A 26452-nucleotide genomic window follows, 5' to 3' on the forward strand; every position below is an offset into this window, starting at 1 on the left:
AAAAAATATCTGATACCTATTATTAGATACAACCCTGAATTTTGTTACTTCCTATAGTTATAATTATGGCTGTTGCACCTTTCTAATCCTGTATTATAGATGTGAAAAAGAAATTCTGCCAGAAGAAATTAATTTCTACTATAAATTTCTGCAACTAATATTGCACTTCACCACTTGATTCACAAAATCAGATTACATTTTAAATGTTTCCATACTCTTTTCGCTTACATTCTCTTGTGTGTTTATTCAGATGCAGTTTTCCACTAGTCCTCCACTTGGAAGATTTCTGGAAGACTAATCATTTACTAATTATGGTAGTAGAATGTGACAGATGACTCGATAACAATAGTATGGGAGCAACATCCTCACAATCCCTTCATAATCTACATAAGTATAGTCAACAGTACTCTTTTTTTTTTTTTGTCTTCAGTCATTTGACTGGTTTGATGCAGCTCTCCAAGATTCCCTATCTAGTGCTAGTCGTTTCATTTCAGTATACCCTCTACAACCTACATCCCTAACAATTTGTTTTACATCAACAGTACTCATCTTCCCTAAATAATAATTTAACTATTCCACGAATTCTCAACATCTGTGTCAATAGATGTTTAATTTCCATCCATTTCTTTAATAATTTCTTGAGAAATAGATGAAGTGAGACAATACCTGCAAGAGCATTGTTCCATTCATTACGGCTCCATTATTTGCTAAACTATAGCCCTAGAAACATTATATCATATTTAACTGCTACATTTTTTCTTCCTTGTATGAAGTAAAGGAAATATTGTGATTGCAAAAAAATTTGTTTCCAGATTTCAATAGAAATATCCATTTTGATCAACCATCCCTGAATCCATTTTGACTACTTTCAGTGTGATGTCTGTACGTACGTATGTATGTATGTATCTCGCATAACTCTAAAATGATTAGCCGCAGGATGTTGAAATTTTGGATTTAGGACTATTGTAACATCACCTCCCCTTTGCACCTCCTCTTTTGATTGCAATCGACTGAACCACAGTGTCCAAAAAAGCCAAAAAACCAAAATAATATTGATTTTGGACTTTTTCTTAACTGCAGTAATAAGCCCTCGTTGAGAGCTTCCGATGAAATATCATAAGTAGTACTTTTTTTCACTTGTTCCAGAGTTATAGCCAAATAATATTTTAATTAATGAAATATTTGTATCTCAGGGCAAGGCACATCGGTTTGAATCAGACTTCATTTCCTTTTTTTTTTTAATTTTTTTAATTTAAATATATTGATTTATTAATAATTATTAACCCCTTTCATTGTAAAACATTTTTACGATGAATAATAATTCAGTAACAAAAAAAAAAATATGAAAAAATATAAGAAGTTTTTAATGAAATAAAATTTTATATACTTTTCATTTTAAAAAAAATGTGTAAATGAATTTAATAGGCATACAAGGAAGTTATGTTTGTCCATATCAGTTTTTTTTGTATAAGCGTTTTACATCATAGAGAATCCTATGTAAGCGTCACAGAAATTGACCTGATTCCCAGTGCAGTGGCTGAGTAAACTGGCACTTTTATCCAAAGTACAGCATCAGCACCATCAACTGACAGAAAATTGTCTGTTAGTTATGGTGCAGCTGATTTCTAAATGGGACTTAATGGGGTTATTGTATGACTTTGTTAACTCAAATACCTGTTAGTGGCTGAGGTGGCTATCAAATTACATTGGATTCACTTTTTTTCAGCCTAAATCCAAAATGTAAGAAAGTAGCAAGCAATAATAAGATTGTTGTTTTTTATGTGTTAAATTTTTTTGATTAAAACTATTTAGTATTTTTTATCAAAAAATAAGTAATACCTATCTCTAATATAATACCATCTCTTCAAGGCTGTAAAAAAATCAGAATGAATTTTCGAGATAAAAGTGGTTTATCAGATCATTGTTTGGACTATAAATATGAATCATGGACACTGATACAATAAATTAAACTTAACTTATCTATTTATTTATTTTTATTAATGTACAATCTTTAGAAAAAAATAATCACTTATTCTTAAAAAAACAATGTACATCTGTCCCTTTCAGACAAAAGAATTGTTTTCATGTTAACTCAACACAATACTTCGGCTTATGAGGAAGGATCTTGCAGTTTTTTTAATAAATTACCATACCATTTAAAAGTGTTCTCACCAGTTTATTTAAAATAAAATTAAGGATTTTCTTTTAGAGAAAAACTTTTGCTGATTATTTTTAAATATTACTAAATAATAAGATATTTAAAAAACCATAAATCTTTCTCCCTTAAGTAAGGCTATAAAAATATACTCAAATAATTTTCATTAACACCTTCTCAATTTATAATTTATTTTGTTATTTTATATTTTTAGAATCTTCGCATATTACCTTTAATATTATTTGTTTTTATAATTTCAATATTTAATGTGTATTTTAACTACAGCTATATTTTATTTTATTATTGATAGTGCATTTTGTTTTGCTGTTTTGATTAAGGTTTTACTAAGATTTATTTAGGTAGGTACTGAGGCAGTCCTGTTTTTTATCCCTGGAGAGTATATAGCGCACATACCTGTTCCTGGTGTGATCTATACAATTATTATTATGTACTGATCAGAGTAAAAGATTTAATTGTTTATTTTAATTTTATAAAATCAATAATGAAGGTAGGGGAAAGATTAAATGACAGTGTCATGGATCTGGTCTAAGATATAAAAAAATTAAAGACTTCTAGAATTTAAAATTTTGAGATTCCAAATAGGTGTTAAATTTAGAGCTCAAAAGCTTGGTAACTTAATAAATTGTTTTCATTTTTTTTTATAGATAACTTGTTGCCATATTTTCTTAAACTTCCTTTCTCATTTACATATTAAAAAAATATTAAATTTTTTTTTACTTTAATATTAAGATGTGTTAAATTTAATTAAATCTTTGAATTAGTATATTTGAAGTTTTTGGTGATTTTAGTATAAGATTAATTTGTTAGAACATTTCATTATTTCCTCATCTTCTTTTACAATAATAAATGAAGATATTTGAAGGGTCAGATGTAGTACATTAGAGGATCATAATGATAGGAAGGGGTGTTTTGTGTAGCAAAGGAAAGTAAAGAGTATTGTTTAGGTTGACAGAGCAGTGGTAACATGACGTCCTGTGATCCCTATAAACTCTATGTAACACCTGCCTACACTCATCTTCCTCTTTATGCTGTCAAACCCCTTCTACTTCTGTATGTTTTCTTGTTTGTCTTTTGGCCTATCACAATTTTCCATTAATCACACAGAGGCCAAAGAAATTTTTGTTTTGTTCATATATATATATATATATATATATATATATATATATATATAAAGTATATAAAGACATGCATGTTGTATCAGTCCTTTTTTTTTTCTTTTTTCTTTTCTCATCCAACTTTCTTTTTTTTTTTAAATAGAGTTCATCCTTTCTCATTTAAGATATCACATTTATGTGCAGTTGTGAAAAGAAAGAAAATATAAATTAAATTTCTTATGTTTTTTTATTATTATGTACATATTTCTATACATTTACTGAAATAATTTTGTATCTTTTGTTGTTAATTATTGTGAAAGGATTATTTATTTATTGTGTTAAAAAATGTATGCATCAATTTTTGCATGAGTATATATGTTTCTTACAAGCATATTTTAAGCAATTTATCCATCCTAGATCTATCATTATTGTAATTTCAACCTGGTCAGTCATGTATGATGATTTACTCAACTAATTTTTTAAGACACTCATTTTTTTCATGTTACTTTTTGATCCAAAAATAATATAGATTACATAAAATAAAATTTATTTGTTCAAGGCCGAATTGGGCCAATCTGTTTTAAACTATTTTTAATATCGTGAACTATATTAAAAATATTTATTTTTGATTTCATAAGAGCATATTAAAATGATTCTTTAATTGATATTAATTTGCTCATATGTATTAGAACATAATACACACACGCGCGCACACACACACACACACACACACACACACACACACACACACACACACACACACACACATACACACACACACAGAGTCTTTCTTTGTAATTTTTCAAAAAATAACAAAACAAAATATGCTATTTCATTTTCACAAAATTTATTTTAAAAAAATATTTTTATTTTTGACGAGCAAATTGACTTCCAATCAAATTATGCAGTTTGATGTTGAGATTGCTATGCTGTGATAAAGGAAAAGTGGTTACTCAGATTTTAATCAGTTAAAACATTGAATACAGTCATGTGTCCCTATGTGTCGTAAAGAAAACCTTACCAAAAAAGATTTTGTGAACTGGAAAATGAGATTTATAAATTTGTAAATCTCATATTAATTAAGCTGCCCAGCATCGGGAATGTACATATAGCATCAGTAATTGTTGTACTGGGTTCATTAATTCCATTCCCAACATGTAAAGAGATTTTTACACAGAAAAATTTCTATTTACATTTTAGCTACTGTACTAAGAACTGGATTCTGCTTGGTTGTATTAATTTTACACCAAACATTTTAAAAATTGAAACCAAGCAAGAATCGCATAACTGGAAATTTTTTTAGTACGTAGTTGGTAAGTAGGGAAAGATTTAAGAAAGTAAATTTCTCAGTGAAAACATATTGCTTCAGAATTTAAAAAAACTTTCATATTTTTTTTTAATTTTAGTAAAAATTATAAACAAAACAAAATACTGCTCAAAAATTTCTTTTTAGAAAACTATAGTACTGTTTGTTTACTTTGATCGTTAAATATCCATTGTCAGAATTTATTTTTTATTAATACTTAAATTACAAATTACTGATACTTAATTATTTTTGCATAAGAGCCCTGTTAAACTGAAAAGCAAGGAAAACAATGTACCATTATTGGCTATTGTTTATTTATTTATTTAATTTTAATGTCAGGCAACTACATAACACATCTACTCTTAGCAAATGCATAATGCATTCTGTTAATAAACTTTTGATTGTGCATTGTACACTGAATCAGCTGATTTAGTGTTTTGAAATAAATATAATTCTTTAATATTAATTCAACCTCATCATCATTCGGTTACCTGCCCTGAGGCAGGTCCCTTGTACCAAGTCCACCTCTATTCTTGGCTAAAATTTTAAGGTTTAAAAATTTTAAGTGTAGGTTTAATTTTCATCCATAATTTTTGCCTTCTGTAGCCTTCTTCTTTTTTTACCTTCTACTGATTCTTCCAGCATTGCTTTAATCAACCATTCTCCTCTTATCATATAACTTGGTCAGTCAGTTCTTCTATTCTGAATTTTTTTTTCTTTCTTCCCTTACCACTGAGGCAGGTCCTGCGCCAAAGCATTACACAGCCTCAGCAGGTGCCATATCCCTTGGGGTAGCTCCGTGAAATCCAGCTATGCTGTGCCTCACGGAGGATCACCCCATTGGCAAAAAGACTCAGTCCTTTTATGTTGCCATGCCTCTAATTGATGCCCCTCCCCCGTGAGAGGCTCCAGCTGGGACTCTGATATTTTCATTGCCTTTGCCTCTAATCGTGCCCTCCAGTGAGGGAGGGCTCCAGCCAGCACTATGGCATTTTGTTTCCCAGAGCAAGAGGGGTTCTTGGTCACTCATCAAAGACGGCCCACCTCGGCGAGTCATCTTCTCCTGAGCAACGCTGCCCTTGAAGTCCCTACCTATCATATACCATCCCACTCCTAGCATCCCGATCTTTAGTTTTGAGAATCCTTGTTGCTAATTCCACTATCGACTCCCACTGTCTCCATCCAGTAAGCATATTTTCACAAGTCAGTTCAAGGGTGAGCCAAATCAACTGTAGAGTCTGTCAGACATCGTCCCACCTATTACACCAACAGATAGTATGTTCAGGTGTATCTACATACTGCATGCAGTACCTGCACTCAGGAGATTCTCGTTTGCCAAAGTGATGGAGATAGATCTCAAAATCCCCATGTCCAGTCAAAAGCTGGGAAAGATAGAAGCCTATCTTAACAGAGCCTCTTTGCACCCACTCATGTACCCCTGGTATTTTTGCTTCGTCCATTCACCCATTGCAGAGGCCATTCATCTTGCCATTCTTCAAGTAAAGCATGTTTAGCCTCAGTCTTAGACATCCCATTATATGTACATAATAGTATCTGGGCCCTCAATTTCACTGGAGGAACACCGTTAATCAGTTCAATTGCACTCCTAGAGATTATTCTGTAGGAGAGTGCTACACTGATTGCCACATGCCTTTGTATAGCTGTTATCTTACCTACATTCTTCTTCTTTTGGAAAGCCTCTACCAAACTGGGATCGCATAAAATATGATCGAAGAGGTCACTGTTAGAATAAGTCGCCTTCTGGATGCACGCAGTCCATGATGATTTCTCATGAGCTGAGTCAGCTTACCAGTTGTTTTTTTAGCAATCTCAATAACCTTCTTTATGTGCTGATTGTGTAGACAACTTGACTCTAACCACACACTGAGGTATTTTACAGTCCTCGACGTGGGTATATCTGCATCTCCAATTCTAACAGACATGTCTCTGATTCATCTCCTCTCCATAATTGTGACTACTGATGTCTTAGTCAGAGCCAGATTCAAACCTCTATACTTTAGCCACTTGTCTATTTGCATGACCACTAGATTAGCAGCCTCTTCAACTTCCAGCTCAGTTTTGCTGCCTACCAGGAGGGCCAGGTCGTTGGGATAGGCCACCAGCTCATCATCACCATGGAAGCCCAAGCACAGCACACAGTCAAAGGCAAGGTTCCACTGGAGCAGTCCGAGAACTAACCTCTGTGGAACCCCACCATACATATCAAACAACACCTCACCATCTTCTCTATTGGTTTGAATCTGTCTTGCATGGATATAGCAGTTGATCAGGCATGTCCGCTTAGCCTGTCCATCCAGAAGCCCACCACAATGACACTCTTCGCCCAGTGCAGCCATTAGCTCTTCAGGTGTTATAGAACCATTAGGATCAATTCTGTCTGCAATGTCGTCTACAATAGATTGGCCTGAAGTTCAGTGGGGGCTTCTACTGCTGAATCCTGACACATCCAAGCCTTGAGCTCTCCATCGTGAAGAAGATCACATGATCGCTAGCAAGTTCTTCTTGAATTATTCTACAACCGCTGACAGTAGATGCAATGCGATCTGATGTAGTGGTCGCATCAACTACTGATCCCTTCTCACGACCGATGAACATGGGCTTGGATCGAGTATTGTGCACAACCATCCAAGGTATAATCCTGTAGGCAAGGTATAGTCCCTTAGGGTGGAGATCATTCCCCCAAGCTCACAGCATTCAGCATTAAGATTTCCAGTCAAGATCACAGGCTTTCTAGAGTGTTGGATGCATTCCTCCAAGTCGTAGACAAATTCTCAAAATACCTCGGACCCCGTGTTCAGAGAAATTCTTTTCAGGCTCCGTGTTCTATTCTGAATTGTTTTCAATTAAGTTTTTATTCTAGTTAACTCATTACATTAATTTGCTGTAATATTTTATAAAAAATGTTTAAATTATACAATGAAAAATAGTTCATTATTAAAGAGAAATCACAATACATGGGTGGAATGGATTGATTGATAAACCATAACTCATACATATTACTTATATTGTATAAATAAAAATTATGTTAACAAGATTTTCAACAAAAAATTTTTACTAAAATGATTATCTATGCTATAAATTGGAATAGAAAAAAAATATCTTTTTGGTGATGAGCCTCACAAAGTTTCCCAGATAAATGATTTGTTGTCTACTTCCAAAATCAAATACTGTTCTCTAGGTAAGTGCAAAAGGACCTTCTAATTGATGTGTATACTAAATTTAAATGAAATTAATAATTGTTTAATGTTCAAAGTACCAGACAGTGAAATTCAAAACAGGAAAAATGAAAAAAGAAACATTTAGTGCAATATCCTTATAATTTATCGATCAGTTGTAAACCAGATAATGAAAATTTGCTGGAACCTTTTACTTCATGTAATGTTTAAATAGTAAAATATATGGTTTTTTGTACTGTTATAAAACATATATTGTAATTTTCATTGTTTCATTCAGTCTACTTTAAACAATTAGAATCCATGTTGATGCTTTGATTACATCATTATGTGATGAAAAAAATTAAGATTTTAGTTTTAAAAATACTTAAGTGTTGTAGTATAGGTTGAGATATTAATGTAGAATGGTAAAAGCACTAATTAATGTTTAGTGAGAGTAAATCATCAATGACACTGCCCAGGATTGTTTTTAAAATGCTTTGACTGCTGGGATCTCATTAGTCCTTAAGTGGCAACAGCTTGCAGTCTCCCAACTGAAGAAAAGTACAAACGTTATTGTTTGATTTTTGTGATCTATAAGACTAAACAAATTGGTTTATTAAATTTGGTTTCTTCTGCTGTCATTTTTTCTACACATTGCATACAAAATTACTTTTTATTTTCCAGGGTACCATAAAGAAATGAACCAAGAAGAAAGAATATTATACTTGATAATAAATACTTTTTAAGAGTTTGTTGCAAATATTAATAATTTTTTTTCTATATTTTCTAATGTAGAAGAGCTTCTGGAAAAGATGTTAAATTGTATCCTGTTATTTCAACTTTATGTTTCCTAACATACAAGATATAGCACAAGAAATTTTTTTTCAAAAACAAAAAGATGAGATTGTCATAAATATAGAGTCACATTATGTTATTATAGATCACTGAAGTTAATAAAATTGGACAGTTTATTTTCTTTATTGGATACTGCATGTTGTTGCCCATAAGTCATTGCAACTAAAAAAAAAAACAATAAAGGCTGATTAGTAAATTTTGTTCTGAATAATACAAAGAAAAGATAATTAATTCGATTTGTATTAAATGATAATTATTAAAGTTTATTACTTTCATTATCTTATTAGTATAACAAATTATGCTGTTCTACTCTTTTTATTTACTTAAGAAATAAAGTCACAGAGTGGTAAAGTTTCCTTAATTTTGAATTTTCATGATTTGTATTAGATGCGTAAAAATGATTTTGAAAATATACACAGCACATTTCATTGATAAAAATAAATGTTTCTCTACAGTAAACAAATAATAGTGACTACACAATGATAAACTAGTAAAAAAAAGTTGTAACTTTTGAAATCCATTATTTGAAGAATGGATCCCAGCCATTCATATCTTAAACTATAAGTATTTTGTGTTCGTCCCTAGCTGTTTAATTTTTTTCAACTTAGTTCTATGTCTCTGGTATAACCTAGAACCTGACTTATTATCGCAGTATCTTCAACTGAAAGAAAGGATTAATCTAAACAATATATTCCTGTAGTTTTACAGGATACAACATTCTGTAAGTAAATGTCCGTCCATTAGTCTCTCATTGAACTGTTGGTGTGATCAATACAATGAAACTAAAGTTTTATAGTAAAAAACAACAGTTTTTAAGTGATCTCTGAAAATACTAGTTTTTTTTAAAAAACAGGCCAGTTTCCCAAAACTTCTCTTGTGTATCTAAGAAGAGATGTAGTGTAGAATGCTTATTCTTTTTGATCAAAAACATGTAAACATTATCTGAGGGCTAAGAATGATTTAACATCCTCAGATATCCATTATTTAACTTTAGTTTTAGCCATTGTCATATTAATTCCAGAAGCTGACTCCCTGGTCCTGTAAATTATGTCATATTAATCTTTTTGATCCCTTAACCCCTACGGGTCTAGGGATTCAAGTGCATAAACATTGTAATTTTTTTTTTTTTGCTTGATGAAATTTACTACAGAAAGTCAAAGCTTATGTATAGGAAGAATATGAAATGAAAGTTTTGTAGAGTATGAAAAATGACATCCCCGACTGGAATTCGAACCTGGGACCTCCAGGTGAAAGACCAAAATGAAGGCTGAGGTCCAGATGAAAAGTTGCCACTCAGCTATTATTATTTTAAAATTGATAAGATATTTGTTTACCATTTTTTATCAGCTTGTTTTACATTGAAGTAATTGTAATTTAGTCCAACAATTGATACAGAAAAATGTATCAGAACTGAAATGAGTTACGGCTTTACAGTAAAATCTTCTTCTGTCATATCTCAAAAATATGTTAGGGAAAAAACAATATAATTTTTTTTTAGTATAAAAATACTGTATAATAAATAAAGTTGATTTTCCATGATCAAATTTCATCTTAAAAAATTTCTACAGCGCTTTAGCCCTTGAAGAGGGGGAATTCTAACCTCATCATCATCCCACCCAGATACCTGTTGCTGTGGTTTTACCCTTGGCTTGATCTATCCTTGCATTATACTTTTCTTTATCTAACTGGGTTTATTCTTCCTACTGGCTGGTATCTTCACACTTATATAAGTTAAGCTCACAGGCATCTGACCATTTTATAGAATTTCTGAGAGATTTGTTTTTGTATTATATCCTTATATTACTGTTCCTTGTAATACAATCTTTATATTATAAAAAATGTTTGCACTGCAAGGATGTAGACCTTTTCTCTGATGGTATAGCAATATCTCACCACAGATTACTGTAATCTGTAATTACTGTCATCCTGTAATTACTTTACTGATTCAATTAAATTTTTTTCATATCATTACTAGCTGTAGTTAGAGCAAAGAAGAATATTTGACCTCCAAGAATCATATTTTCTGTTAAAAAGATTTCTAGGTTATAATAAATTGTGTAAATTTCTAGCATATCTTTTTCTTTGTGTTTTTTATTTTTTTATTTACTAATTCATTCATTAATTGTGCATCTGAATTTCTAATCTTTCTTATTTACTCTGTGCTATATACATTTCCAATCCTTCTTTTTCTTCTTTCTTGACACCTCTTAACAAATATTCTCCAGCTACTGATTTTATAACAGTTTCTTTCAATCTCCATTCACTTTCATGTCATTCCTCATTTGGTCCATAATTTTCTATAATTATAACCTTTCTATACAGTGAATACATTTTTTGTATATTTTGATTGATTCATTGTAACAATATTTTCTATTTTTTATCTTTTTGTTAATATTTTACTGATTTCTTCTAAGTTGAGAATTCTGTTACTATATATTCACAACTTTTTTGTGAGTTCAGTTAACTACTGACGTTGACCGATACCCCTTCACTTTTTTGTTCACACTACACATGCATTATATAACTTCTCCAAGATAAAAAATAGTTCTTTATAGTTCTTCTACTTTAATCAGTGTCTTTCAGTGTTAAGCAACAGTGTATTTTACTTATCAAAATAATTTAATCTATTTGATATGATTTTATTTCAATGTTTGTGTAAATAAAAATTAAATGTGAAATAAACTTTATTTATTTATGACACACTGAGACTGAATTATTATAAAAGATTATCATTTGCTTCTGTAGAGAGACTTTTTAATTGTGCTGTGTAAAAATGTTTGCACTATTTTTGTTCAACTTAATTTCAGAACTCTAAATATCTTATATACTATATTTTTGTTTTTATTACCTGGTGTTATTCCAGTAATTTTCTTACTTTGTTAGTCGATAATATGTGATATTTTTAAGTAAATTTTTTTCATACCTCTGTATATAGTTTTTTTTTCAATTTGCTATGTTTTACTGTAGAGAATAATATTCAATATATTGTTCTTTTCTTTATCAAAATTTACTTAAAGTGGCCTTTTATTCAGTTAATAAATAAGCGATTGTGTAGGAGCTCTTTTTAGAACTAATACTTATTAATTAATTAGCATGTTTTTTTTTTTTAACTACCATGCTAATAGCATGGTAATTTAAAAATTTATAATTAATTTGTTTTAAAAATACATTAGTTGCAAAAAAGAAATTTTAATTGATAGCACTGTTTCCAGACTTTGATCCGGTAGTATTTTGTCAAATATTATTTTACGTTTTTAAAATATGCTGCTCATGTCTGTGAGATAAATAAGAGTATAAGGTTTAACCCTGTGATTTTTTGGGATTATGTAACTGAATAATTTGAATTTTGATAGTATAATAATTTCTTTTCTTTTTATTACTGCATCGTGTAATTTTTATTGATATTAATTTAAATAAAATTAATTATTTAGTAAAAATATATATTGTAAATCTTTTTTCCCAGAACTATAAATCCAGTGTCATTACTATTTGCACTGAATAATTTTGATGTTTTTAAAAGAGTATCTTTATTACAAAGTGATGCATTTAAAAAACATTTTTACAGTTTACTAATTTTGCCTCTGTGCAGCTAGATAATGATGTTGCAATTGGACTTGTGAATCCCCTCTATCTAGGTTCATTATTTTTTCTCACCATCAAAAAATATTATCACCATTTTCAGTTTTAAAAAATCAGTTACAGACTTATTTTACAAAAGTTTAGCTTATATATTTCATGTTATTTTAGACCTGTATCTGCTGTACCGTTTCATCTTGTAAGCAGGTATATGATATCTCATTATAAATTATATCTTTAATTTCTTATTTCTATATCATTATAAATAAAGAGATAATAAATTATACTTTTAAATATGAGTGTATTAATTGGCGAGTCTAATTAAATCTTCACCGGTGCTGTTGATGCTACTTTAAAAAGCCTAAGTATCATCAGCAAGGTGTACTCGGTCTTATAGTTGATTTCCTTTCGATAGAATAGTGATATATTCTGTAAAATTACTGATTGTTCTAGAATATGACCTGAGGATTATTTATCGGTAATGTTACTGAAGTTGAATCGGAGGATTAGATTTTGCAAGAGCAGCATGGTTATAAGTAGACTGGAGTACTTTTATTTGAATTTCTCATTCTATTGCACAGATTCCAATCCTTACAGATCTGTTAGCACTTTTGCTTGAAAGAATTGGTGCACATGTACGTTTAAATAATAACTTCTAAATTCAGTTTTATTCATGTACACACTCCTTACCCCTAGCTAGCGGTAATTAGTAAACAATCACAAAAAAACATGCATGAATTATTTATATCCCTTATTCACTACCAGTATGATAAAAAATTTTAACAGCCCAGTTATTTAACTGTGCTAAAGTATAAATAATTTTTCTTGCTGAAGTAAATTTTACTCTTTTTAAAATTAAAAAGGGTTAATTGTTATTTGTCTAAATTAACCCTTTTTATAATAATTATTTATTGATATATAGAGGTATGATAATTTTGAATTATTATTTTTATTGCTATTACTATAACTGTTATTATTATTGTTATTATCATTATTACTATTACTACTATTATTATTATATATAACTTAGTGATCTATAAGAAATATTATATTACTTAAAGATCACTAAACGTTTTTAATATAAATAATAATGGGATCTAAATTATGGGATATTAATAAAATAGGGACTTACTGATATTGCATTTTCCCATTTTTACATTACATTAATCATAGTTTAAAATTAGAAAACTATAATTAATGTATTTTTTTTTAAGTAAAATTAAGTGGAAACGTTTTAAAATGTTTATAATTTTACACACGCATTTTGCATGACCACCCTCTTTTTTTAATTGTAATTACGTAAAATTACTTTCCTTCATTAAAACTTTTTCACAGTTTTTCCTCTTAAAAATTAGTATGTAGGTAGGTAGGTGTTTATCCATAAATGTACATTTTTTATTTATATAATTTATTGCTGAAGGACTCATTTTCAGTTTTCTACTGATGCCAGAATCATCTATTAAAAATTATACTTATTTTTTGTTTAATTCTGTATCAATTTTCTAAAATATGTATTTTAGAGCTTATTATGTGCATCAAATCAATTTTAATTATCTATTAAAAAAAAAAACATTATTACTTTTTTAACTAAATAAATGCTGTTTTTAGATAAAAACATAAATGAAGTTCCTTCTACTATTGAAGTTGCTTTACTGAAGTCCCTTTAAAACAGTTTGGTATGGTTAATGATTTTAAAATTCATAATACAAATAATTTTTTTAAAAATTATTTCCAACAACTTCAAATATATTTTTTATAACAAAGAAATTATTTTATGACATATATATATATATATATATATATATATATATATATATATATATATATATGGATAATCATATAAATATTAAAACTAATAGTAATTACAGTTTTTTGAGTACTAGTTTGTAGTATTCAATGTAGAAACTCTTTGAGATCAAACTCTGTTTGCATTCATGACATCCTTTATTGTACATGCCCTTAGGGGCGTAAACAAAAAACATTTCTGAACACTTATTGAAGAACTGATTATGATAAGGAGTTTATGATCATTACAATTACAGAAGAAAAAAATTATTCTTATTAGAGCTACAGCCCTTCAAAGGGTTTCTAAAAAAGATGCAGGAAATAGAATACTCATGGATCAGAATGAACCTTGACAATGTTAAGATCATTGATGCAGAATAATATCTTAGATTTTGGGTCTAGGGGGTGGGATGTACACATGTTAAAACCATGAGCACAGATTTAGTACACATATTTATATTTAGGTTTGAGCTTATAATTAATCTCCTAAAACAGACCTCTTAATCCACCTAAAATTAGGAATTGTAGAAGTGATCATAATGTGTAATTCACCTTTCACTATAGTATCACGACAAAACAGGCATTGTTTTTTAGTAAATATATTTATGTTAATTTCATTTTATTTACATTAAATAGTAATTCATATTCTTTCCTTCGTAGTGTAAAATTTTTGACAATAGAGACCCTTTTAATTTTTGCACAATAGTGGTGCAGTGTGAACTAATAAATTACACGCTGTTAAAAAAAAATATATTTTTAAAATCTTTTAAATCGTATTTAATATTTAAAGTTTATTATTCAATGAACTGCAAAAATATGTAATTTTTTTGTTATAAGGTATTCATTTTAACATGTATTCATCTTTATTAGAGATTATTAATTATTTTTATAGTGCTAACTGCATTTTAATAATAATACTTGTCACTTATATCCGGGCAATATTTTGTATGCCAAAAATTAAAACTCAGCTTTTAATTTGATATACATTATAACTTGTTTGATTTTATATAATAAATTTCATTGAAATCCACTTAACTACATTACAATAGTTTAATGCAAGTACATGTGTACTCGTAGTACATATGTAATGTTTTTTTCTATAAACAAGAATGGATTTACCTAAATTATAAAATAAAATATATTTTTTAGCCAAATATGATTTGAGTTTTTAACTCTTTTCAGCCATTTATGAAATTATTTATAAATTATGAACAATAAAACTTTTAGACTGTTGCAATTTAAAGAGTTATATAAAAAATATTATTTTTCACTATTATTTGCGCACGCGTGTGTGTATGTGTGTGTGTGTGGGTGTGTGTGTGTGAGAGAGAGTGTGTGTGTGTGTGTGTGTGTGTGTGAGAGAGAGAGTAAGTAAGTTAAAGTAAATTACATGTTAATATTTTCTTCTATTTCATTTTTGTCAGTTAATTTTTGAAGTAGAAATCTTTCTCTCACATTTTACTTCAATATTTTTTGTTACTGAAATTTAAAGAATTCAGTTTAGTTGTTTGCTTTTTTTGTAATTGACAAGATTCTACCAATTTAACTTTTTTTTGCATCATTTTCTCAGTTCTATCAAACTTGCATCTTTTCTAATGCTTTATAATTAATTTTTTGCTTCTTTTAACATTAAAAATAAATAGTGAAATTTTTTCTTTCATATTGTAATTAATTTAGTTTTTTATATTATCATCACAGCTTCTGCTATTTTTATCATTATCATTAATTTATATCTAAGTACAGCATAATGTTTAAATCTTTAAAAAAAAATTTTGTTTACTTATTTTTTTGTTTGCATTGCTTTATTATGTTCTTACTAAATGAGATTTTAATTTTTGTTCGTCTAGCTACTGCTTTGGGTCATTATTTTTTTTCATTTAATTGACAAAGAAATAATGTGTTTGTTTTAAAGTGTTTTATTAGGAATTATATAAATATGCGTTAGTAGGAAATTTTATTTTGAGTTGTCATTTAAATCTGTAGAAGCATAATTGTATATAGTTAAATGTCCAAAGATAAGTTTGAATCACACAGATATTATTATCATTGCTGTTATCCAAAGTCTGGACTGAGTGATAAGCCAAGATAAGGTAGCAATTAATTATTTTTCCCATCAGAATTCTTCTAGAATCTAAAACCATCAGGATATTAACAAAATTGTGGTTAGTTGTGTAATCAGATATTCTGACTCAATATATCTTCACTATATTGAGTATCAGTTACCGATTGATCATCTTGGGATGTAATTGTAGAAATAAATTTATTTACTTTTGGAATGATAAATTTATTTACCATAAGGTAAATATAAAATATGAGTAATTTTGTTTATGGCCAGTACCTTTTTTGAGCTGACCTTTCTTTGTCAGATTCTACTGATAATGTTGAAAATTTATGCTTGTTTTCTGTTTTGTTTTATGCAGTTTTTAAAGTATAATATAAGATATGTTTTCCATTTTTTACCAGATTTAATTTTCATGTAACAACACATAATTACATGAAAATAAAATTATGCTTGTTAATAGCAAAATTCACAGCCATTTATGTGAGCTCATCAAATAATAATGTGGAAACGGTTAGAGGGATATTTGAAACATTAATTTTCAGTCAAATATACATGAAAAAAAAAAAATATATATATATATACATGTATGTATGTATATACATATGAGTATGTATAAAATACACATATCCTAGATGTAGGATATGTTAAGAAGCAGTTTTTCCCAAACTCTAGTACTTGAAATTTCTAGTTTTGAAGTACCATAACTTCTTGGATGGATGGGCATTAAGTACAAATTAATGAATTTTTATACTTTAAAATTTGAAAGTTTAAATTTTTAGAGTTTTTATCATTAATTTTAAAAAAAAAATTGAAATGTGAATATTGTAAATTTAATTATTTATTTGTATTTTATTTTGTAATAGTAATGCAGTTCTCTATATCAAGTATTTTACCAAGATAAAAAGATGTAGATACCCATTATTGATCAAATAAAATCATTATGCAGGAATAATTAAGTCATCGTATTGTAATATTGATTTTCTTGTAGGTTCATCCTCAACCTAATAGCTAAATACCTCTTGGAATGATATACCAAGAGTCTTACACTTTAAAGCATTTAGTCTGCATTATCAGTGCTACTGATTAAAGAAATTTATTTATATTCTCAACATCATGGCAATCCTACAATTAGGTAGTATCAATTGTTATGTCAGAATGTTGGTGTCAAAATAACACAAAAATTAACTAAGCCCTCCTTTATGTAAGGTTGAAAGATCAGGGACTAGCCAAACTGGGTATTTAATCCTGTTAGATCCTCAGTTCTATCCCATAACTATCATTTATTGTCAGGTTCTGATTACTATCACAGTCCAGCCTCATGAAACTAGGTAACATGAACAAACACTTTACCTTCTCTTCATAAAGAAAGAGCACAATTACCCGACTAAATAAAGTTCTACTGAATATCCTGAAGGCTTCCAAATTTCACATTACCGGCTGACGTAGATCCAATTTTTTATTTTTATTTTCGTCCAGTGTATAAACTTTGAATATAAAGTTGTGGGTTAAACACTAACACAAATGTCATCTGTGTATGAAATAACAGTGAATTTTACTGTGGCTGGAAGGGTTTCTAGTACATTATGACAATATACTGTTTAAAAGAAAATGAAAACATTTTTTTGTTTCCTCTTCTATTGTTAATCTGTATGCGTAATCTAATTATTTTTTAAACAGTGATTGTTCCTTATTCCATATTTTTCAGTCTCATTTGTATTTTAGTATCAGTGTAAATGTATTTTAGTTTAAATTGTTTAGTTTTTTTTTTAATGTTCTTAGATTTCTACCATTGTCAATTTTTGTGGTAGAAAAAAATTCATTGTCATCCATCATAATAATAATTATTAAATCTCAGCCTGCTTTATTACTTTTACATAATAAATATGACCAAAATTGAGTAGTAGCTAGATGATATTCATTCAGATAAAAATAAGTTTTTTAATCAGATTAATTGAAATAAAATTTTATATATGCTGCCTTGCACTTGGTACAATTTTATGGGCCTTTATTTCTGTAATCCTTAGAAGGATACGTATACATAAAACAGTTAGTAATGTTTATGGAACATTTAAAAAAATTCACAATTTGCATTATAGTCATTTTTTAAATTTCTATAAATTTTACAAACGTTTTTTGACCATGTATCACAGTTTCCTCAGAAATTCATAAGGATTCAAAACCAGTTGAATTGTATTTGTGTGATGTGGCATTTGTAAAAAATTTCATCTTTATATTGCTTTAATTATGATTTGTTTAGATGCTTTTTACTGAAAAGTTGTTTATGATTTTTTTTTAATCAAATTATTTAATTTTATTATGGTTTACTTTTGACATTATTTGCTAATATTTATTTTTTATGCTATTAGTCTGGCTGATGTGGTAAAGAAGACCGAAATGGATCCTTCAGCATAATTATTACAATTATTTATATATTTTATTGATTTGGGTTTAGTTTGACTATAATTGTTGTCTCGATGAAAATGATGGGAACAATGTAATGTAATACAGAGTTGGGTTTGGGTTGGGGTCGGGTTAGAGTGTAAGGTAAGGTGTGTAGGGGCATGCTCGGGTGCAGTCTGCAGAAGCAGGTGAGCGTGATGAGCATGAACCTGAGTGCCAAGTTGGATGAGCTGCAGAGAGGGGACCGCGGCGGTCAGCTCGAGACGACTGTTGCACTCTGCGAGATCCGTTCACAGCTGCAGGAGCTCACCAAATCGGTCGAGTCTTGCCAGAGCGAGGTCTCCGAAGTGAAACGCGACATGGTCGCCATCAAGAATGAGCTGGATACCGTTCAGCAAGTCAAAGAAGAGATTGAAGAGCTCCGAGAGTATGTCGACCGGCTTGAGGAGCAAACGCATCGGAGGAAGCTGCGCCTTCTTGAACAGGTCCATTAAATCATTATTTACTTAATTTTTTCTTCTTTATGTCATTGTTTTTATTAATTTTTTTTTTTATTGTGCATGTGAAAGTTACTCAACTTATAAAATAATTTATCATCTCCAAATATTGTTTTATGGATATTAAATAATATCTGATGTCTAAGAATCTTTAATTACTGTAATTAGATGAAAAAGGATATTACTTAATTAGAAAAGTGTACAATATATATTAAAAAATCAATCTAATTCTTAATGGTTTGTTACATATTTATTTGTAATTAAAGAATTAATTATAAAAGAAATACTAAAGAAGAAAAGACAGGAGGAGGAGTCAGGTATTACTAAATTTAAAAAAAACACATTTACTGATAAACTACCTCTTCTGAAATATTTTTTGGCTTATTATTTTTACCATGTTCTTTTGTTCATCAGAAATGTTTTAGATCATCAGTAAAGTTCTGGCTTTTTCATATAAATGGCCAGGATTTGATTCAGCCTGTAAGCAGTTATTTTTATTCACTTTGTCAGAGATGAAGTGAAAATAATCTTAAACTGAATAATTTATCTTCAACTTAAAGATGTCACAAATGACATCTGGTCTTAAATCTCACTGCTTTATCTCTCCTACTAGTGTTTATAGATACATTAAATACAAACGTAATGTTGTTAATATGATCAAAACATAGTGTATTTTTTTATTGTGTACACTAGGCTTTGGGTAAATTTTTTTTGTTGATTTTGTTATTTTAGTATAAGCCATCTGACAAAAACATTTTCAAAGAATAAACTTTGTTTAATACCTGTCTTAGAATGATGAATATAAATTTTTGAACATTTTTATGTTTTAACTAAATGGATTCTCTATTTTTGTTTATTTTTTCCATCAAATTCTCATGCAGTGGTACTTTAGATAATGGGTGATATTAATTATAATTTGTGCTTTTTGTTATTTAGTTTTATCATGTAATTCTTAATAATCAATTTAATTTATTTATCTCAGATAGATAAATTTTGAATGAGAATAAAACATAATTATCTGTCTTGTTAATTGATATTTCAGTTTTATCTATTTTACATAATCAAAAAGAACATTTTTTTATGTAATTGTAGATTCATTTAGTGAATTTTTCAGAACATTTTGATTAAAAAAAATGAACAAAACTAAAACCGATTGTTATTTTACACACCAGATGGTTGTTTTACAATTTCTCAGCCATTTTATTTTACAAGTTAAAAAGATCATTAACAAAATACTGCAGAAATCTATGCGGATTAAAATGTAAATTAAATATATATATATATGGCTTATTAGATTATCTTGTATTATTAGGTACAATAAAAATGTTTCAGAAAAAAAAAATATTCAAAGTAATTAGAACTCATTTATTTTTACTGCTACAAAAATTAATTAATATTTACTTGCAAAAATAGAACTTGCTACTTTTATAAAACTTTACTGTGATTAATGGGTATTGTTGGCTGGATAAAATCGCTGTTTTAGCATTTTTTGGTAAAATTAAGTGTTAAGTTTAACCGATTAACTTAATGTATTAAGTTTATCTCATTCCTTAATGTCAATTAATTATGTTGTGCTTGTACACATTCAATCCAGTGTTTGAGTACACTTAAAAGTGGAATTACTACCCGTATTTTAAATAATAGAGCATTGTGCTGAACACAGACTCTAACAATATCTTAATAAAGTAAAGGTATTACTTCATCATCCAATATTCAGTTAAAACAGTTAATTTGAACCATCAAAATTAAAAGTTATTTTAACAGTTCATTGTCTTATCATAAAAACATTTAGGTTAGAATTTATTTATTTTATATTTAATATCTTTTTTTTGTAATGCACTCATCTTTTCAGTTTAGTCTTCATATCCTTTAATTATATGTATTCCATTCTTTTTTCTTGCGGAATGAAATTTTCCCTCTAAAATGTTTCTTGAAAAAAACAACATTTTATACCTCACATCCAGATTAATACCTAATATACATAATCCAGTGGAAATTATGTATTAACCCTTAATTAATTTATGTTCTATAAATTGAATTCTTTTTGTTTTTCAAATTAGTACTGAACAAAAAACCTTTAGTTAATTTATAATGAATGTATTCTATATTTAATTAATTCTATTCTATTAAATATCAGAATTGTATTTCTATTTATATCGATTTTATTTAACAGACATTTAATAAACCATTGCATGTAATATATTTAGCTTTGTAGTTATTTACTTATATTTATAATATATGACTGTTACAGTAGAAATCTATTTATTGTTATTTTTTTTTTTATTTTATTAAGAATGATATTTAATGTTTTAAATTCACATAGCTTGTCTTATTGAAGATTATGTGTCTGTGTTAATGTTTTACAGATTAATTGTTTGCTATTTATCTGTTGAAAACGAATTCACCATTATCTTTTTAATTAGACTAATTTATTTATGTATCGTATTATAAGAGTACAGGAGAAAGCTCTTAAGATGCTTTATCCATAATAGCTAATGTGTACCTCTGAAGAAACTGACAAAATGTATTTGGTTCTTTATCTCTAATGTTCCATTATGCCTGATGAATTTGAAATGTCCATACTACCTGAATGATTGGACCTAGAGATATGGAAACATTTCTGCCCAAGGAAACGCATTCAAAGATAATGTATTTTGTAGCCACTTGGGACTTCCATGATAATCTATGTCAGGTAGAGAAAAACAGGACCTTCTCAAACATTCCCTATCTGACTATATTCAGGAATCCAGAGGAATCTATTATTTTGTGAATTAGCATCTCATCGAGACTATATTCAAGATGTTTATTTCAATTATTAGCTTGTTCATTGTAGGACCTCTTAGGAACTGCAGTTCTTGTAAAGGCTTCAGACCTATATCTAGAAAGGAACCTCACATTCTATTATAAAATATAACTTTATACTGTATGCAGTTAGTTAATGTATATTTTGAAATAATTTTTATATTTGGCTGAGAATTATTTATTGTGAGGTTAATGTAGGTTGCCGTTTTTCTGAGTATTGTGCTCAACTCATCAAGAGCTCTAATCGAGTAGTATTCACATTTGACTTAATATTACATGTTTATTATCCACTGTAAGTTTTAGAAATGTTGTAATGGAATAAACTTCAGAGTAATATTGTATTTTAGAATAAATTCTCGGATTTTTTTTTCAGTGTTTAAAGAGTTTACTTTAAAACAGAAAAAACCAGTTTTCTTATTGCAAATATATTTCCATAATTATCAGGTACAGTAGTGTAATACTAGTTTAACTAATGTAATCCCAAAGTAAGACAAAAATAAAAGATGGTGATATTAGCTTATTCAAATCCATATTGGATTGTGCAGATAATTTCAATTTTTTTCTTTGTTTTTAATTTTTTCTAGAAGCCTCCAAGTATTCTACGGTCTCTGTTAGATTCAGTCTTTATACTAAAAGCAGACAGTTTGCAGTGGGCTTATTATTTTTATCTTTTTTTTTTCATACATGGTACTTTTAAGCATAATCTAGTGATTACTCCTCTGCTTAAACAGAACATAGATGCATATCTTTGATATTTGTTTTATTATGTTTACATTATAGTTTATTTTATTTTGCTTGTTATTTTTTTCTTTTCCAAACAGAAATGCACTTTTCTTATTATTGCATGAGATCTTTTTACAATTTAATTTATAGCTTTAAATGATTATTAATTAGAATTGTGTCAAAGCAACAATAAGTGCATCAATTTATTTTATGTCAGAAATCATTACAATTTCATTTTTGTTGCATAAATACAAATATTTTCATTTCTCTGAATTTTTCTTCCTCGAGTATTAAAAAGGTTTTGTAACCATTAAATAATTCATGTTTTCTTTATTTCCTAAATGTGATGATAAAAATTTTATAATTAAAATTATTTTTGTACTTTCATTTTTTAAACTTATATAGACTCCCATCTCATACTTTAAAAGTAATTTCTTGTTTAATTATTTTTAATTATTTGCTGTTACATTTCACTAATTTTTAAAATATATTGAATGATAAATTTTAATCTGTAGAATAATTTCTACATGAAAAAAGTGGTACTTTTAGAAGCCACTAGTTCCTAGAGCCATATTTATAACTATTGGCAAGTTGCTAGTATATATTACTTCAGCTCAATTATCATAAAGTTTTTAACGATTCTTAATGCAATAGCCCCATCTTTTTCTACCATTAAAGACAAAATCATTTGACAAAAGCATGTAACTTGCTTGTACAAAATGACAGACACAATGACCCACATGCATATCCAGGAAGGATAACTATAGCTGTGTGATAAGCCCTCTTATCTTGACTAAAGCTTCTTGTTCAGTAAAAAAGTGAGTCAGGAGTTTTTTGAACAGGCATTATATATTTAATTACAGTGGATCAAATCCTAGCCTGCATTATAGTGACGTATTTCAGATTTAATGCTATTTTTGACCTTGCTTTGAATATGTTGCTCATCTGTGTTGAGCATAATTTTAAAAAAAAAACTAGCTAAGTATAGGTAACTGAACTAAGTGTAGATAATCGTACCGAAAATTTGGTCTTGCTTTATATAAAAATAATTGTATCATAATTTTTATTATTTGTAGTAACAGTAAACAAAATCTGAGAACTACATTAATACATTTTTTTTATTTAAAAAACTGAGTGAAGAATGAAAATATTTTTAAGCAACTCAAATGTTTATTAGCCACAAAGAATTTACTGAAAATTTTGTAATAATTCTAGAATTCTTTAACAGTTTTTGTGAATTTTTTATGCTTTTCATTAAGAATATCAATAATTCTTTGATTTATACTCTTTGTCATGTGAAGTATATGCTATCATTTATATAATGTGACCGATTGTACATTTTTTTTGCATGTTCAATATTTATTATTTACTTATCAGGTTTTTTTAAATTTCAAATTAAAAAAAATTATTTATTATTTTTGTATTAGTACGTTCAACAAGTGTATGTGTATTTAATGCTAGTTGTTGTGCGTCATATGTTTGATCATATATTTTAAACATAATTATATGAATTTATTAATAATTTTTTTAAAACTTATTTTATATTTTATTTGTAATTTTTTTTTGTTTTCTGTTTATAGACGCATGATACCAAAGAAGTATGATATCATATTGATTGGTAACTAAGAACAATTTTTAAATAGTGACTACAAAATGTGGCACTACGATCACTTCTGTTGCACTGCAACTTGGTTTTTTCCTTCTTTTTTTTTACTTATTAAAAATTTTGCTTTTACTATGTACTAAATGTATATATTTTCTATATACATATTTCTTTATTATATATCTTGTAAATTTATTATTTATTTTTCATCTATAAAAATGATCTAATTTATCTCATGATCATTGAGGTATCTAATGTACAATTTTTTTTTTAATTTTAATTAACAATAAAAAGCCTTTTTTGGTTATATTTAGTATTTTGTTTTCAGTAGTTTAATTTAAAATGTATAAAATGTTTTTTAATGAATTTACTGACTGAAAATAATAAAATATTTTTAAATAAAAAATATATATATTTTTTTTAGTACAACTTGCTAAGTTAAAAGTGTTTTTTTATTATACTTTATCAATTTATTAAATTATTAATTTTAATTTAAAATTCCATATAGTAATTTTTCCTCCAAAAGTATAGCTACACAAATTTAAAAAAATTCCTGTTATAGCAGATTATCTTATTAAAAAGCCATAGACCAAACCTGTGCTGCATTGGAAGAGAATGTGATCAACTCATAGCTGTTAAATACTGTATGCAGATTGTGATATTTGTTGGAAAGGTGATCATTTAAAGTTTTATCAGATTACCAATAAAAGTTAGCATTTTGGGTAACATTATACATAGAATGCTGATAATTACTTTTATCCTATTTATTTCAATGCTTATTTTTTAATAATTGTAATTTCCAGCTTGGTTCTTCTTCCAATTTTGTCAGTTTTGAACATTGTTGATTAAAGGACTTGTGCCCTGATGTTAATAAACAAAAACAGTTAACCTCTACTCACAGAATTAAAATTTCTAACAATACTGAACAGTCTACGTATAACTTTTTTTTTTTTAATCAGTATAAAAAAGCATGTAAACTTTTAACAAAGAAAATATTTTGCACATTATACACTTATTTATTGTCTCGATAAAAATAAACAATTTGGAAATATTTATCATTTGAATGAGTTTTAATGTTTTTTATTAATTAATTTGTTGGTAATTTTTTATGTTGCTGAAGTAAAAATTAGATTGAACTCCAACTGTAATTAAACAATTAAAGGTTGTTATATTTCTGAAATTAACCCATTTGTTTTTACTCCAATAAAAGCTGATTATGTTAAAGAAAAAGAAAATTAATCGTTTCATATTTTCAATAAAAGTAAATTAGTGGTCATTTTCAGCAAAATGAATAACTGGTTGTAGTTTTTTTTTTTTTTCAATAGTTACAGTTGCGAACTATGTTATATAATCTCTTTCATATATAAACTAAATAACATTCACTATAATACGTAGTTCCAGAGGTAACTCACTAAATATTGTCTTAAAATAGAATCCTAGCAGATTTGATTTTGAAAATCATAGTACGGTATTGATGTTGTGAACCATGATTATTAAAATGTGTCAATAATTCATTGGTATTAGTGTCATGGTGGTGTTTATTAGGAAATTTTTAACTCATTATAATAAATGGAGAAAGAAATAATAATAAATTTAGGAAAGGAAATTAAAATAATCAAAATAGTATTTATTCAGTCATTGATGTAGTCACAAAGGAAGTTTTGATTAGTAATTAGAACATTGATGATTATTAATTAGATTATTCAGATGAAAATTGTCAAAAAAGAAATAAAAAAATACAAAAAAGAACAATTTTAAATGCAATACCAAAATAATAAATTAGTCACCATCAAATGTCTTCCATAATACATAAATAGTTTTAGAAAAGTAATAAAATTTATTATGGTATTTGGTTGGTCTTAAAATGTGATGATTAAATAAATATATTCGTCAAAAAAATGAAATAAATATCAAAAATTGACATTTTAATAATCATGTTATATATACCCCATCCCTGATAGTCTTACATCCCTCTATAACCATTCTCAGAATCTATATGTATTATTTTGGGCAATATTATACAGTAGCCGAAGAATACAGTCTTTTAGGGTCAGATTGTTATGTATTTATCAGTAGGCTTATGAATAAACACCCAATTAAATGATGTAATTTTGCATAACTATAACTACTTGCAAACAAGCCACTTGGTATCAATGAAATAAGAATGTTTTACATAAAATTTTTTGGTAGATGCTTGTTTGGTAACATAAGAAATGGTTGTGAAGTTTTATATTTTTTCAATGTTTTAAAGTTCAATTTTTTTGTATTAATTAGTTTTAAAACATACTGAAATCATACGATAAATTATTTTAAAAAATCTGTATATTCTGATTGTTTCCAGCATTACAGTGAAAAAATTAATAACTTAGAACTATTCACCTCCCTACCATGCTACAT

The 26452-nt window shown here is 27.9% G+C and overlaps 1 protein-coding gene across 4 annotated transcripts in view; it reads left to right on the top strand.

The window, feature by feature from the left end:
- Positions 1-26452, top strand: part of Glut1 (Glucose transporter 1) — a 205386-nt gene that overhangs the window by 112075 nt on the left and 66859 nt on the right. Inside the window, exons 1-2 of one of the 4 annotated variants that reach the window (XM_075372489.1) lie at positions 18603-18915; positions 24033-24050. The exons of 1 other annotated variant lie outside the window; for it this stretch is intronic. In XM_075372489.1, the coding sequence (XP_075228604.1) occupies positions 18628-18915; positions 24033-24050 (306 nt within the window). In that variant the 5' untranslated portion in view covers positions 18603-18627. Of the gene's footprint in view, positions 1-18602; positions 18916-24032; positions 24051-26452 lie in introns of those variants that run through there. 2 more of the 4 variants (XM_075372490.1, XM_075372491.1) reach the window with 2 other exon arrangements.

Source organism: Lycorma delicatula, chromosome 8, assembly GCF_047948215.1.
Source record: "Lycorma delicatula isolate Av1 chromosome 8, ASM4794821v1, whole genome shotgun sequence".
NCBI lineage: Eukaryota > Metazoa > Arthropoda > Insecta > Hemiptera > Fulgoridae > Lycorma > Lycorma delicatula.